At 38.4% G+C, this 16687-nt stretch overlaps 1 protein-coding gene across 2 annotated transcripts in view; it reads left to right on the forward strand.

Annotated features, from left to right (window-relative positions):
• The window catches only part of STRIP1 (striatin interacting protein 1), a 28876-nt gene extending 12596 nt beyond the window's left edge, over positions 1–16280 (forward strand). The window contains exons 10-21 of one of the 2 annotated variants that reach the window (XM_083358659.1): positions 526–743; positions 2032–2097; positions 2531–2594; positions 2767–2838; positions 3435–3509; positions 3794–3891; positions 4541–4667; positions 4767–4867; positions 5409–5475; positions 5609–5713; positions 5834–6038; positions 10241–16280. In XM_083358659.1, coding sequence (XP_083214785.1) covers positions 526–743; positions 2032–2097; positions 2531–2594; positions 2767–2838; positions 3435–3509; positions 3794–3891; positions 4541–4667; positions 4767–4867; positions 5409–5475; positions 5609–5713; positions 5834–6038; positions 10241–10488 — 1446 coding nt within the window. In that variant the 3' untranslated portion in view covers positions 10489–16280. Of the gene's footprint in view, positions 1–525; positions 744–2031; positions 2098–2530; positions 2595–2766; positions 2839–3434; positions 3510–3793; positions 3892–4540; positions 4668–4766; positions 4868–5408; positions 5476–5608; positions 5714–5833; positions 6933–10240 lie in introns of those variants that run through there. The other variant, XM_083358660.1, reaches the window with a different exon arrangement.
• The last annotated feature ends 407 nt before the right edge of the window (positions 16281–16687 follow it).

The raw sequence follows: 16687 nt of genomic DNA on the forward strand, positions 1-16687 counted from the left end.
AAGACTTGAAAAGAAGTACAAGTACAAGAAATACAACAGTATTTGATTGAATTAAAGATTAAGACTGTTAGAGTAAAAGAAAGGAATATAAAGTTGGTTTATTTGATCAAGGTTAAAAATAAGACTTTTTTAAAAAAATGTCTTGACAATCTTTTATGGTTTTTTGCTGACACTGGGATTGAAAATTTGATGGTTTATGGATTATAGATAAGGGACTTGATATGGGATAAATATCTGTTTAACCTTACAGGAGATGAAGAGTTATTAAATTTATTTACACTTGTGATGAAGGACGGAAGTCACTTCTTTATGTATTTCTTTATTTTTTCCTTTTTTCCTGCACTTTTTATTCTTTCTATCTCCTCTTCTTCTCTAATTTAGTTTATATTAATTTTTATTGTTGTAATTATAATTCTTAATAAAATTATATTTAGAAAGAACCAGGGGGTTCAGCAGTAGAAACAGATAGCGTCGAGGCACAGAAGGTAAGCTAACCAGCCTCTCATTGAATGTTTCTTCTTCCAGGCTCTTATTAAACAGGATAATCTAGATGCGTTCAATGAGCGGGATCCTTACAAAGCTGATGATTCCCGAGAAGATGAAGAGGAGAACGATGAAGACAATAGTCTTGAGGGGGAGACATTTCCTCTTGAAAGAGACGAAGTGATGCCTCCTCCTGTGCAGCACCCTCCAACTGACCGACTAACATGTCCAAAAGGTTTGCCTTGGGCACCCAAAGTCAGGTCAGTGCCTAGCCAGGATCGTTGAAGTGAAGAAAAACCTTTTTAAGTTTAAAGATCAGCTTCTGGTGCTTTAGATGATGAGAATAAGCTGTGTGTTACAGTTCCAGTCTTTGTAGCCGGTGATGGGGATGCTTGAATTGTGCAGTACTTTATTCATTTCTTATTGTACTTCCAGAGGACTTGATTAGCATAATCTAGAGATGCACAGCGACATGGCGAACAAAACGTACCAGCGATTTTATAGATTTTAGGAGTATGAAAGATTGCTACTGTATATAGCAGACATGTCAAACACAAGGCCCGCGAAGTGGTTTCATGTGGCCCGTGAAGCCATCCTGGAAACAGTGAGGGAACGGCCCCCACTGCCTTGGCCCTGGCCCTGGCCCAGAGACCCTCCTTCTGCCAGAGACCCTCAGATCAGTCCCACTCCTGCCCAGGCCCCCATAGGCACCCTTGATGCAAACGATGTAGAGCTAGCCACGCCCACCCAGTAGGCCATACGCACTCTAGCCACGCCCACCCAGTAGGCCATGCCCACCCAGGCCACATCCACCTGGCCCCTTGAGGGCAACCGCAATGCTGATGCGGCCCTCAATGAAATTGAGTTTGACACCCCTGGTATATAGGATCTCTCAATCACAATCTTCAGTCAAGAAAACAAATGGCACCAAAGGCTGTATAAAGATACTTGAAAGTACTGTAAACAACAGAGCTATTGCGGATATATGCTGTGTCTGTTACATTAAAGGGATGGGTAATTATAGTAAGAAGGATATATGTGTTATGTACAATTGCTCTTGGATATAGAGTTTTTTTATTTTTATTTTTATTTTATTTTAATTCCATTTATATCCCGCCCTTCTCCGAAGACTCAGGGCGGCTTACAAGCTTAGCAGTAGCCTTCATTCTGTGTATATGCCTGCTTATTGGGGCTTTCACACACACACACAAGCGGCATTATTACAAAGTCAGCTTAATTGCCCCCAACAATCTGGGTCCTCAGAGTTGGAAATATCATGTCTAAAGCCAGCAGTGGCTAGTCCCCCACAATGGATTCCTGCTCAGACAAGTCTCTAAAGCAGCAGTCCCCAGCCTTTTGGGCACCAGGGACCGGTTCCACATAGAGAGGTTTTTCCCCAGGCCAGAGGGGGCATGGTTTCGTATACTACCTGCATTCCGCAGATGGGGCTTCGCTTGTTTGCACGGACCGGTGCCAGTCCTGGGACTGGGGGTTGGGGACCCCTGCTCTAAAGTTTGACTGAATGTTGATTTGGTTTCTTTTCTGTAGGGAAAAAGATATTGAGATGTTTCTGGAATCTAGTCGAAGCAAATTTATTGGCTATACCTTGGGGAGGTGAGTTAAAGCAGCTTCATTTGTATATTGGCCATTAAACTAATTGTTTTTACTGGGGCTGGAAGAGTGTGACTGGCCCACAGTTGTGCACCTAGCCTTGTGCCTAAAGCGGGACTAGATCCCATAGTCTCCTGGTTTCTAGGCTTGTGTTTTTAACAGTTGCGTCAAACTGGCTCTCATAATTCTGTTAAGAGAGGTTTAAATATATTAATAAAATATGATTGTGTGTGTGTTTGTGTAGCCCCTTTATAGTTTCTTTCCATTTTATTTAGGTCTGAAATGTTTTTGTTTTCTTACATAATATACTGGATTGAACGCATGTCTTTCTGCAGAGCTATTGATTTTAAGACTCCTATTTGCAAAGTTACCAAAATAACCTTTTTTTTTTTAACATTATCAGCTGATTTTTTTCAAATTTTCTTTTTCTCTTTAGCGACACCAATACCGTAGTGGGATTGCCAAGACCAATTCATGAGAGCATCAAAACTTTAAAATTGGTGAGTTTCCCATTGCCCATGTTTTTCATTTTGAGCTTTAGACAACATCTCACAGAGAACCGATTTTCAGTTTTATCTCATATGCTGCTGTTGCTGCTTTTTGAGACAATGTTTGGCAGTTCAGTCAATTCAGGCTTGTGAAGTAAATTTCCTGTGTCTTGTTACTTTGTAGCACAAGTATACATCTATTGCAGAAATTCAAATTCAAATGGAAGAGGAATATCTGCGTTCTCCCTTGTCAGGGGTAAGTGTCCTGAGAAGAATGCCTAGTATTGAAGAAAGGCATCTGTATGAAAAAAGAATGATGGGGAAGAAAATATATCTGTTGTAGAATTGGACTTGTCATTGACTCTTTTGTCTGCAGATGCTTTCTGTGACCTAGGCCCTTCATTTTTTATGTGTTTTATCATTTTTATGTGTTTTATCATTTATTCCTCCTCCCCCTTGCATTCATGCAAGATAAGAGCCGTGGTGGCACAGTGATTAGAATGCAGTGTTGCAGGCTAATTCTGCTGACTGCTAGCAATTCAGTCCTCACCGGCTCAAAGTTGATTCAGTCTTTCTTCCTTCCAAGGTCAGTAAAATGAGAACCCAGATTGTTGGGGGTCTGACTCTGTAAAACACTTAAGAGAGGGCTGTAAAACACTGTGAAGCGGTATATAAGTCTAAGTGCTATTGCTAAGATGCTGCTCTGTTGTTGTTGTCTGCCTTGGAGAACACTTTTGGGGTAAAGTGATGCTTTTGTCTTTGTTCTGATATAAAATGAAATGTTCAAAATATGCTGGTTGACTTTGAATTATGAGGGAACAACATGTTGTAATCATCTGCTTGTGTTAACAGGGAGAAGAGGAGGTTGAGCAAGTTCCAGCTGAAATCTTATACCAGGGTCTTCTTCCTAGCCTGCCTCAGTACATGGTGAGTTGAAGTCTGGATGCATATTCTCTTTTAAAGAGTTTCTATCTCTGTTTCTTAATTACGCTGCACTCTCTCCCCATCATTTTCATGTGGCAGAAATTAGCTCCTTCCTTTAGCGTTGTATAGATTCCTGTCTTGAGAAAACATATCTTTGTGATACTTTTTTTTTATATTTTCTGAAGCTTCTGGTTAATTTCCTGCCATCATTGGTATCTAGGAACTCCCTTCTTAACCCATGTATACTTCAGAAAGTCTTTGCTACAACATTTAACTATGATTTTTAGATTGCCTTGCTGAAGATTCTGCTTGCTGCAGCACCCACCTCCAAAGCCAAGACTGATTCCATCAACATCCTTGCTGATGTTTTGCCAGAGGAGATGCCGTAAGTCTTAGTCCAAAGCCAGAAGCATGCAGTGCATATAATGGATGAACATAGAAGATCCCAAACAGATAGCCATGTGATTATTTCTGATTTAGAGTTTTACTGATTTAGAATTTTGGTGTCATTTCATGTGTAAGTTCAAAATGGCTTGCCAAGTTAGTCAGCATTACATAGTAATACTATAGTTAGTAGTATTACATTGCTATCCAAAAAAAAAGAACCAGATTTTAGAAAGATTCAAAGGACGGAAGTGAACATATTAAATAAAACTAAAAGCTGAGTTAAAGAGGAAGCATGTTTGAAGCTAAAAATAGAGACACCAAGTGTTCCTTCCTTGAATGGGAGTTCTGGTATTGTCTTACAATCTGACCAACTATGTTCGGAAAGTGGTAAGGTATATAGCAGATTTCTATTGTGAAATGCATTGGGCTGGTAGAATCATAGACTGGTTTTTCATTTAACCTATTGTCAAAAAAAAGGCTTTGCAGTACCTAGAAACAAATAATAGCTGAACCATAATTTAAAATAAAGTCTGCCTATGATATATGTACTGTTACATTTAACAAAGTCTGCCTATGATATATGTTCTATTACATTTAATATGTACAATTACATTTAACATAGTTAATACTGCTGCTCTGGTTTCCAGAACAACTGTGTTACAGAGTATGAAGCTGGGCGTTGATGTGAATAGGCATAAAGAGATAATTGTAAAAGCTATTTCTGCTGTTCTGCTGCTACTGCTCAAGCATTTTAAACTGAATCATGTATATCAAGTAAGTATGTACTGGTGTGAACTAGTATCACTGGAAATGGGATGAGGTAGTGGAAGGATTTGTTTCCCTAACAAACTCTGTACTATTTTTCTTCGCTAGTTTGAATACATGGCTCAACATCTAGTGTTTGCCAACTGCATTCCACTTATATTGAAATTCTTCAATCAGAACATTATGTCATACATCACAGCAAAGAATAGGTAGGTGGGAATGATGAGCACTGCATATTTAAAAGGAGTATGTGCATGGTACTAAATATATAGCCCTTAAAATAATAGGTCATCCACCAGGTTTTTGCTTTCAGGTAGGAACATAGAGTAGAGACTCCTGTGGAAAGATGGGTGGCAAATAAATAAAAGAAATAATAAATATGCCATTGAGAAAGACCTCCTGAAGAAATGTCAGTAGTAAATAGCTTAGAGATGAACTATGATTGAGAGAGAAATGGAAATTAACATTATTAATCTCCACAAATACTCTTCATAATTGTCCAGAAGTTATGAATGATGCCTACTTTCCCAATCCTCTACAGAAGGAATTATTTCTGCTTTCCAATAAGAACTGCAGAGTATTCTAGCAGGTATTACCATGTACAAAGCCAATTTAATATCGGTAGAACGTCTTATACTAATTTTCTTTAACCATAAAATTGATATTTTTCTTTACTTTGTTGCACACCGGTTGATATGTTCTGATTCTGCAAGCATTGGATCAATTCACTCCGGCATTCTTATGTTTCAGCATTTCTGTTTTGGATTATCCATATTGTGTGGTACATGAACTACCAGAATTGACTGCAGAAAGTTTGGTAAGCAAAACTGCCTATAATTTTACTTCAATAGTCACATGCCAAAATCAGGGACAGAAATACCATTACCATTGCTGGCTCTTGCTAAGTCTTCTGTTTTCGTAATACTACTGATTTTTGCTTTCCCTTACAGGAAGCTGGAGACAATAATCAGTTTTGCTGGCGGAACCTGTTTTCTTGCATTAATCTTCTTAGGATACTAAATAAGTTAACCAAGTGGAAACACTCTAGAACCATGGTGAGCTGGAATATTTCCATATGTTTATATATCACTGTACAGATTTTATGTGTGTGATGTTCTGGACACAGAGGCAACAATGTAACCTTAGGTAACTGATCTGCTACTTTAACTTTCCAGATGCTGGTAGTTTTCAAGTCTGCTCCCATTCTAAAGAGAGCCCTGAAAGTGAAGCAAGCCATGATGCAACTCTATGTATTGAAACTTCTCAAAGTGCAGACAAAGTACCTGGGACGTCAGTGGAGGAAAAGCAACATGAAAACTATGTCTGCAATCTACCAAAAAGTGCGACATAGGCTGAATGATGACTGGGCTTATGGCAATGGTATATATCTTGTTTCGGTCTCCTCTCATTTCCTCTACCCTCCCAGCCTCACTGTAAACCTTTTAGGAATGCTGATTTGTTGGTAGAGGTCCATGTCCCTCCTTTAGAAGACTTCTCTTCTAAATGAGGTGTAATGATATATTGTTTTCTGAATGGTCATAGCTTGCTAAGACAAAGTATAGCTTTGTCAATAACTTTATGTTCAGATCATCACAGCTTTGGGTGAGGTGCTATTAATAAATGAAAATCAATTTTGCAGTTAAGTTAGTTGTGAAGAGCAAAATTTAAAAGCCCATGTAGGTCATATTATAGTTGGTTGCCAGGGAGCCAGATGTTTAGTTTGGATTTGGCACATTTACCCACCTATCAAGTCTTTCCCAAGGACCTGGGATAGATAAATATTATCATTTGATGGTATTGCAAGTCATGTCAACTAATTTTTATTAATCCCTATGGTGTTCTAGTGGTGCTACAGATGTTTTGGGATTGCATTCAATTATTGGTACTATCTTTGCTTTCTTTTGCCACTGTTATTTTACTTGTATTTTGCAGGGTTTTGTATTTTTTGTATTTTGTATTTTGCCATTTTCTCCAGTTCTTTCTTTTCAATTCTGCTCTCTCTAGATACTTCCATGTTCATTAACCAGACTTTTTTGTCTTTATTAACAACTGTTAAATCTGAGGTGTTATGTGGCAGGTGCTTGTCTGTTTGAATTTTTAAGTCCCAGAGCACTTTAGCATTTTCATTTGCTATTACTTTGTGATCTTCTTGCAGCAGCAATTATTATTGAAAAATGGTGGCATGCTACATATGAGATGTCATAAATAAGGAAATGTACATTTTATCCCTAGTAGTAACATTTCTTGAGTATTTTTAGTGTTGGAAGTCTTTTAAATAAATAATATTGGGAGTCTGTATGATAGCATTTTGGAACTCTTCTATCAATAATATTTAGTTGTGATGAGCAAGAAACTGTAATGAAAGAACCTCTTTATAGGTAATGATCAATTTGTAACCACAATTGGGACTGGAATTTCCATCTAAAATTATTACCATCATAAATTGAGTTAGACCCAATTTTACAACAATTTTTACGGCGGTCATTAAGCAGTCACTACAGGGAGTGCAGAATTATTAGGCAAGTTGTATTTTTGAGGATTAATTTTATTATTGAACAACAACCATGTTCTCAATGAACCCAAAAAACTCATTAATATCAAAGCTGAATATTTTTGGAAGTAGTTTTTAGTTTGTTTTTAGTTATAGCTATTTTAGGGGGATATCTGTGTGTGCAGGTGACTATTACTGTGCATAATTATTAGGCAACTTAACAAAAAACAAATATATTCCCATTTCAATTATTTATTTTTACCAGTGAAACCAATATAACATCTCAACATTCACAAATATACATTTCTGACATTCAAAAACATAACAAAAACAAATCAGTGACCAATATAGCCACCTTTCTTTGCAAGGACACTCAAAAGCCTGCCATCCATGGATTCTGTCAGTGTTTTGATCTGTTCACCATCAACATTGCGTGCAGCAGCAACCACAGCCTCCCAGACACTGTTCAGAGAGGTGTACTGTTTTCCCTCCTTGTAAATCTCACATTTGATGATGGACCACAGGTTCTCAATGGGGTTCAGATCAGGTGAACAAGGAGGCCATGTCATTAGATTTCCTTCTTTTATACCCTTTCTTGCCAGCCACGCTGTGGAGTACTTGGACGCGTGTGATGGAGCATTGTCCTGCATGAAAATCATGTTTTTCTTGAAGGATGCAGACTTCTTCCTGTACCACTGCTTGAAGAAGGTGTCTTCCAGAAACTGGCAGTAGGACTGGGAGTTGAGCTTGACTCCATCCTCAACCCGAAAAGGCCCCACAAGCTCATCTTTGATGATACCAGCCCAAACCAGTACTCCACCTCCACCTTGCTGGCGTCTGAGTCGGACTGGAGCTCTCTGCCCTTTACTAATCCAGCCACGGGCCCATCCATCTGGCCCATCAAGACTCACTCTCATTTCATCAGTCCATAAAACCTTAGAAAAATCAGTCTTGAGATATTACTTGGCCCAGTCTTGACGTTTCAGCTTGTGTGTCTTGTTCAGTGGTGGTCGTCTTTCAGCCTTTCTTACCTTGGCCATGTCTCTGAGTATTGCACACCTTGTGCTTTTGGGCACTCCAGTGATGTTGCAGCTCTGAAATATGGCCAAACTGGTGGCAAGTGGCATCTTGGCAGCTGCACGCTTGACTTTTCTCAGTTCATGGACAGTTATTTTGCGCCTTGGTTTCTCCACACGCTTCTTGCGACCCTGTTGACTATTTTGAATGAAACGCTTGATTGTTCGATGATCACGCTTCAGAAGCTTTGCAATTTTAAGAGTGCTGCATCCCTCTGCAAGATATCTCACTATTTTTGACTTTTCTGAGCCTGTCAAGTCCTTCTTTTGACCCATTTTGCCAAAGGAAAGGAAGTTGCCTAATAATTATGCACACCTGATACAGGGTGTTGATGTCATTAGACCACACCCCTTCTCATTACAGAGATGCACATCACCTAATATGCTTAATTGGTAGTAGGCTTTCGAGCCTATACAGCTTGGAGTAAGACAACATGCATAAAGAGGATGATGTGGTCAAAATACTCATTTGCCTAATAATTCTGCACTCCCTGTACAGTGGTTAAGCAAATCACATGGTCATTAAATGAATCATGTCATTAAGTGAATCCAGCTTCCCTAATGGACATTTTTGCCAAAAATTGGCAAAAGTTGCAAAGGTGATCACAGGAAGCTGCAACCAGTCATAAATGCAAAGCAATTGCCACGCACCAAATTGCGATCACATCATTGTGGGAGTGATGCAATGGTCATAAGTGCAAATACAGGTCATAAGCCGCTTTTTCTGAGGTTGTTGTAACTGTGAACTCTTGTTAAATGGTTGTAAGTCGAGAGCTGCATGTATTTAGGCTATGAGTCTGTGTTGGAAATACTGTTGATGCTTCGATGACTGGTTTGCAGGACTGAAAGTATCGAACGCTTCTTAAATGTAATTCTTCATGGAAATGGACAAAAAGCTGGAGCTTCAAATTCAGAAGCATAGACCACTACAACTAGGTTAACTAGTAGAGGAACTGGGGCAAAGTGCTATTCCAAAGGATCATATTCTGGAAGAGCTCTATTTTCACTATGCAGCATATTGGCGATAGATATACCTCTTCCCCATAGAGTAGTATTTAATTACAGGGAGCCACATAGTACACACTGTAAAAAATGAACATGATTAAAGTTGTAATTTATCATTCCACAATACTCATAGTCTTCAATTTAAAACCATTCATTTGGTGACCATACAAAGTTACAGTGGCATTGAAAACAGTGACTTATGACTCGTTTTCACACTTAGACAATTGCAGCATTCCCATAGCCACATGATCAAAATATGGGCGTTTGGCAACTGGCATGTATTTATGACACATGCACTGTCCCATGGTCATATGATATGTAACCTTCCCAGCTGACTTCTGACAAAGTCAATGGGGTGGGGAGGTCGAATTCACTTAGCAACTGCAGTTATTCACTTAACTGGCAAAAAGGTCATAAAATGGGGTGCAGCTGCCTTAACTGTCTTGCTTAGCAATGGAAATTCGGTGCTTAATTTTGTTCATAAGTCAAGGACTACCTGTACGGAATGAAAAGCTTCAGCTCTGAAAAAAACTGACTTTTACAAATTATTTTGAGAGAAATCCTACAGTACTCTGTCATGTCAATCTTTTTCAGTTACATTGGTGTTTGAAAGTTAGTGTGCTTATTCCTGGTCTTTCAGTTGAAGATCCAGAAGAAGAAAGGAATAATTGCAGGAGCTTTCATTCCAGTTTTTCTGGACTTTTCCTCTTCGATCACTCACATAAGCCACCTTTGACAGGCTTGTAACCCACTGCTGCATCACAGCTGAGCTGTTTAGGGACAATTTGAGTTTTATGTGATTTGTGTCACTCTTATTCACTGAATGCCTGAGTTTTCTTGATGAGCTAGCTCAGGGGTAGGCAACCTCGGCTCTTTTATGACTCGTGGACTTCAACTCCCAGAATTCCTGAGTCAGCCTACCCTTGAGCTAGCTGAACATTTCTAAAGTGGCAGCGTAGCTGTTTTCAGTGAACCGCATTCATTGATTGTCTGCCTCATGACCTCCACAGATCTGGATGCACGTCCGTGGGACTTCCAAGCTGAAGAGTGTGCTCTGCGGGCCAGTATAGAACGCTTCAACTCTCGACGCTATGACCGGGCACATAGCAACCCTGATTTTCTACCTGTTGACAACTGTTTGCAAAGTGTGTTGGGCCAGCGGGTGGAACTGCCTGAAGATTTCCAAATGAATTATGACTTGTGGCTAGAAAGGGAAGTTTTTTCTAGACCGATCTGCTGGGAGGAGTTATTGCAATGATGATTTATTTAAGGAAAACCTTTCACGACACAGAGCTAATAATACATGTGCCCAAAGATAATGTTCCTGATCTTCAGTCGACCAGGCATAGAGGAGATAAAATTGTTTTGTGACTTATAACCAGCAGGTTTTTTTCCTTTTTCCTCCAGGTGGCAGCATGTAACCGACAATGGCTTTCCTACATCTTTGGGGCTGCTTTGGTTATTGATTGCTAAATAAGTATAGAGTAACAGCACAGCTTGATCTGGGCCTCTTGTGGCAAAATATCAGTATCAGTGCCAATACTGTGGTTCACTAGTCATGGCCAACTATTCTGTTCCAAAATTAAAATGGCAGCTTTTTTAGATATGTCCACTATCCTTGTCCCAGAATGGCAAAGTAACATGATTTTCTTACTAGTTTCTAAAGAGGAAAAAGTGAATTCCTAGTTGTGCAAATGGGAAGAGAAGAAAGCTATCTAGTGCATAAGGATACAAGTCTGATTAACAGGAATAGAAACTGGAAATAAGATGTGTATATAGTAGTGCCACAAAATTCTCAGCTTCTGGGACAAAGTTGGGTGTGAAAGTCTATAGTGTGTAAGCACTATTCCAGGTTTATCTCAGTTTTGAAAGAAGGGGAAAAAAGCAGGAAAAGCAAAAAAAACTATTTTGAACATGGATGTTTTCCCAGCGTGTGCCTCAGATTGAATCAAACTTTAGATGAGTCACACTCAGCGTTATTAAGATTGATAAATACTACTGAATATTAATATCTATTTTGTTCGGTTTTGAGAGAGAAAGGGAAAATATTGCTTTTATGTTTCCTAAACATCTTTTTTCCTGTTGTAATTGTCTGAAATCTGAAATATTTTCAAATGAGTTTTCAGCATGGGTGCAGATGCCGATGCCTTCCTCAATTTGGCTATGCATGATATGTTCATTCTCAGTTTCCTCAACCTAATCCTGAAGAGCCAGACAGCTCTGCCCTTTGTGGATGCTCTACTTCAATCTAATTCTAGCAAAGAGAAGTAGGTGTGTTATTTTCATTGCTGTATTATATGGTGCAGGTTCTGAGTCCCTGCTAGGTATATTGGGAATCAGATGGAAGAAAAGGCATTACTCAAAGAAGGTGTTAATTTGGGTAGATGACACCTGTTTCCTAGGAGATAATATTTCCCGTGCTAATAGACTAAGCAGCGACAGCTTCAGTTGGATTTAGTTACATTTGTGAGTGGTTATATTTATGAACAGGAACAAGCAAAATACTGCTCTGTATGGCATGTTGGTTTTCTAGATTGTTTTGTAACCTGGTAATGAGCTTGGATTGCAATCCTAAAATGATTTACTTGGAAATAAGGCCCAACAAAATTAATATGACTTCCAAATAAACATGTTTAGGACTGGAGTTGCATTAAAAGGCTACTACAAAACCGGAGGTGCTTTCCAGTTATCCTGGTTTACATATACCCAAACTTTCCTGTATGGTTTACTGAAGTGTGATTGAAATTGTAGAATGTCGTAGAAAGAATAATAGGAACCAAAGGATATTTTATCTATTTAAGAGTAAGAATTAAGTTTAGCAAATATTTAGGATACTTCAAACAAAATCAGGCAGGTAGCTAATGTAAGGGTTGTGCTATTAACAGTAGCTGGAGATTTCTAACTTTTTTTTCAATGAAGAAAGTATCCTTTTGCTTACCTCAACATTCTGAATAGTATAATGGTGATATACAATTACATGAAAAAAGCAACAAACATTAAAACAGCAAAATACCTCTTATTTTATGATCAGTGCTTGCTTATATTAGAGGCTTATTAATATTGCCTGGATTTTTCTACACAATGAAAGCTGTGGGCTGGATCAAGTGGGTATAACCCTCGAATAGAGGAACAAATTAATGTAGGCATTGTTATTTCAAATGTTACGCCTTTTTGCTGCCGCACTGAAATCTTCAGAACATCAATAGGAAATCCTTCCATAGCCATCTGATGAAAAGTATAAATGTGGTGATAACCATTTTCTTGTATCTGCATTTGCAAAGAGCTGCTACTCATAAAGGTCATGCTTGTCTCTGGCAGTTCTCCAGTTGAGATGGCAAATAAATGTGCTTGGTAGAGCCAGAGCTCTTATCTCTTTCCTAAGTCATCGTAAGAAGGATGGACCTGCCATGTAGTCTGTTAGCATGAAATAGGATATTCTTCCCTGCTTAGTTGTAGAAGGCAATAGTTTGCTATGCATCTGAGGTGGGCTAAAATTGATTTCCCTGTTTCTTGCCAGTTAGTAATCTAGCTTCTACACATTCTTCTTTCTCTGCCTCTGGGGTAATATTCCCCCATGGTGTCTTCATTTATGCCTAAAATCCTACAGGTTTTGCCAGAAAGAGATCTGTGTCATTTCTTGCTTTGCCTTGATGGCCATTGGTTTCATGAAGTTAGGAAGTGAAATGAACAGTTGGTAGGTTGTTCCATCTTGACAGTTCATGCTGTTGACTTCGCCTGATTTCCGCCTAATTACATTTTTTTACAGGTAGGTAGAGTTGGGGTGAGGGATTGTTTATTTTTCCAGTGTGTAATGTAAATAGATGGAAGTTAAATGCATATTTTAATACAGTTTCAATTGTGCTTGGTTCAAACATTTTGCTACAGAAAGTTTGGGAAACGGAACAGTTCTTTGATATTCTAATGTATTTGGTTAAACTGTAAAAAGTAGTTTTGTCTCATTTCTGATGATGATGATAGTTTAAATTCTTGATGATACTCAAGCAGATAATACTTTAAATTCTTTCAGTCTTGAACTTAGGGGTCGTTTTTGTCTGTTTCTTTTTTCAGTACTTATTTATTGTTGACTAATCCTCATAGTTAATGGGGCCAATTGGAAAATAAGCAAGTTGCAGCCTTGATAACTAATAGAGTGGGGTGAAGTGGGAGATACCTGTTTTGATGTTTTGAGAAATCTGATTGATATGGTACCAAACCAGAAGTGGTTGTGGGATCTCTGCATTAACCTCAGTAGATCATAACTGTTGATAATTTTGAAAGAGGTTTTTCATCCAAGTAAAGAAGGAATTGTGCATTTCAATTTATTTTTTTATTTTCCATCTTTCTGTTAAAAGCTGAATATGCTTAATAAATCACAATACATTTTGAGGGAATCTCTTGCCTGAAATGGTGGATTAATACTCACAAGGATAGTTGTTCTAATAGTACAGAAGTCTCTCTGGATGACTTACATTGTTTAGAAAATGTGTTTTAACAACCTGTATTACATTTGCACCCAAAGTTTTGTTTTTACTTGAAACAAGGGTTCTCTTCATAACTATAAGGACAAACACTTCATGTTGGAAGTGAGTCAGTTTTACTGAGCAAGATGTATTGGTAGCTTTCTATAAAAAGCCAGATGTGATAATCTGGATAAAATTCAGGAAAGGCCACTTCAAATGGTTCACATTTCATACATGTTTTTTATTTCTTCAGATTCTTGGTAGTGATGACTTTTTGACACACAAATAAGTTTATCTTATTATAATTGGAATTCAGGATGTAATTTTGGCCTGAGAATGCTGGTCTGCCAGACAAAAGAAAAACTCTTATGGTAAAAATTTATCTAGTCCCACTAACTGCAATCTTTCCTTAACTTATCCAGAGATTCACAATCTGAAGCCCTGACTTTGCAGGTAGCTTAAGAGCTAATTAAAAATTATTACCAAATTGTAATGACCATTTGGGGGAATGGGCAGAACTAAAATTATCAGGTTTTTGTCTTGGCTCAGAGAGCAGTTCTCTGGCAGGCCAGTTTGGGCAGTCCTGACTTAAAGGAACTTATCTCTACAAGTCAGGCGAGACTTATTGTCCCACACAAGAACACAGTATGCCAGTTAATGCAGGAATAATTACTGGGTAAAGGGAATGAGTTGACTTCAAAGCTAGAATTTACACTGTCTATATTATATACATTACCATTCTTTCTCACCCACTCAAGTTTGGGGACGTTCTTTCATAACTCTTTATCATTCATTAATCCTGTAGATATTTGGAATTGGGCCTTTTTTTCTATGTGAAGATGAGATCTATATCCAATGAACTGGAGTGGAACTTGTAGGCATTTTAGTGGGGTGGAATTGGTTAGAGTGAGAATTATCTGAACTGTTCTTACTGTTCTGCATGTTGTTAGTGTGTGTAGTGTATCATGAGAAGGCCTGCAGAATCATTGTTCCTATGGCTAGAATTTTGAAGGCGTTCCTGTGGAAGAGACAGATTCCACAGTCTGCTTCAATTTGGTACATTTTGGTACAAGAGCGAAAGACAATGTCCAGTCCTCTAAATCTGGAAGGGAAGGAAAGGGAACTGGTTTGTGCTTCTTAGGGTAATATCTATGCTAGTGTGGGAGAGCTGTTTGGAGAATCCTTTGTCCCTTTCTTCAGAGAATCCATTTAAATAGATTAAATTGACAGAGGTGTCAGTTCATGGAGAATGGCAGATAGCTCTACCCTTATCTCTTGAGATGAGGGAATACTGCACAAAAGGTGATATATTTTGTAGAGTAAGACTTTACCAGTGTGTGAAAAGACTAATCCTTGTGCCATTTTCTTTCACTGTGTTTAAGCATACCAGCATTTTGGATGCGACTACTTAAAATCTCCAAATATTTTCTTTAATTCTGTGGGAATAGAAAATACCTTTTGCTCTTTTATTTTTCATATAAAATGCAAAGCATTTTGCCTGAGAAAAAGCCTCTCTTTCTGCTTCCTTATTTTCTTATCTTACGTATTTTCTCCTTTTCCTCCTCTTCCTCAGCCACAGGCTTACGTTTCGAGAGCCACTTCACTAGGCAATTTGGCTTCCTAATTATAGCAATCATGGTGCCACTTCTGCTTTGATTCTGTAATTACACTCTCGCTTATTTTCAATCCAATTGAGAGAAACAATTGAGTAGTAAATTTCTAGGAATTTACACCACCAATTACCATTGGCCAAACTTAAAAAAGATAACCCTAAACAGGATTTCTTTTATAACTGGTGTTGAGAAATAAAATGGGGGGGGGGGAATCAGCATTGTGTTCACTTGGATTAAGTATTGCAATTTACATCTGTATTATCCCTGAACATCCCTGAATTACACAGTTTACAAGGATATGAAAAGAAGGCAGCAATATCAGGCTTTTGGGGGGGGTGTACAGTTTCCCTGTTTTATTCATGATATTTTATGGATGGTACAAATAACTTTTTCTTCTGTTGGTAATTCATATTTTTCTGTGGGCTTCCTTCTCATCTTTTTCTCTACTGAATACATTCTATTAAGAGCTGGCCAGACTAGAAGTGACGAGAATGTGAATTCTATTCCTTTATGCATGAAATTGACTGGGTGACTTTTGGACCATTATGTACACAGTTTTATGTTCTGAAAAAATAAATACAAATCAAACAAGAAGAAACAATCCAGAATTTCTTTGCTGTTGGGGGTTGGCCATCTGGAATCACTTTAAATGATGTTCATATACAGTGCTAAGCCAGGACTTTTTCTGAACAAGCTATGGGGCTTGGTATTCATATAATATAACTAACAGGTTATATGCACATTCATTTATTGTGTTTAGATAGAGGTGCATGACTTAAAGTCTTAGGGTTCCTTGGAATCCCATTAAATTCCATTAAAATTGCTGTTAAATTGTAAATATTTATGACATAATTGGAAAATTGTTAAATATACATAAACATAATAATTGTAATTTCAATTAAATGTAAATGAAATCAGAATTTGTCCTGGCTGCACATACTGCTGGTCTTGCCTCCCTCAGTTTTTGGTGCATAACCCTATCCCACAGGCCTGCAACCCGCGGCTCCGGAGCCGCATGCGGCTCTTTCAGCCGTCTCCTGCGGCTCCCAGTCCTCTGCCATGTGCAGTCCAAAAAAAAAAGTGGGACTAAAAAAGTTCAACCAATCAATTCAAATTTGCAGGGTAGGTGCATATCTCGCCTTGGCTCCACTCTTCAGTCAAACCCTGTTCTGCGCATGCGCGCATGTATGCACATGTGCACACATTTTTTTGCGGCTCCCAGTTTTTCCTTTTGTGAGGGAACCGGTTCCGAGTGGCTCTTTCACTGTTTCAGGTTGCTGACCCCTGCCCTATCCTATCATTCAAAACCCAAGTCAATGTAATAGGTTTTAACTTGTTATGCACCCATAACTATGTAACAGCTCAAAAGAAGTTGGGAATCCTG

The sequence above is a fragment of the Vipera ursinii genome (assembly GCF_947247035.1).
Source record: "Vipera ursinii genome assembly, chromosome: 3".
Taxonomy (NCBI): Eukaryota; Metazoa; Chordata; class Lepidosauria; order Squamata; family Viperidae; genus Vipera; species Vipera ursinii.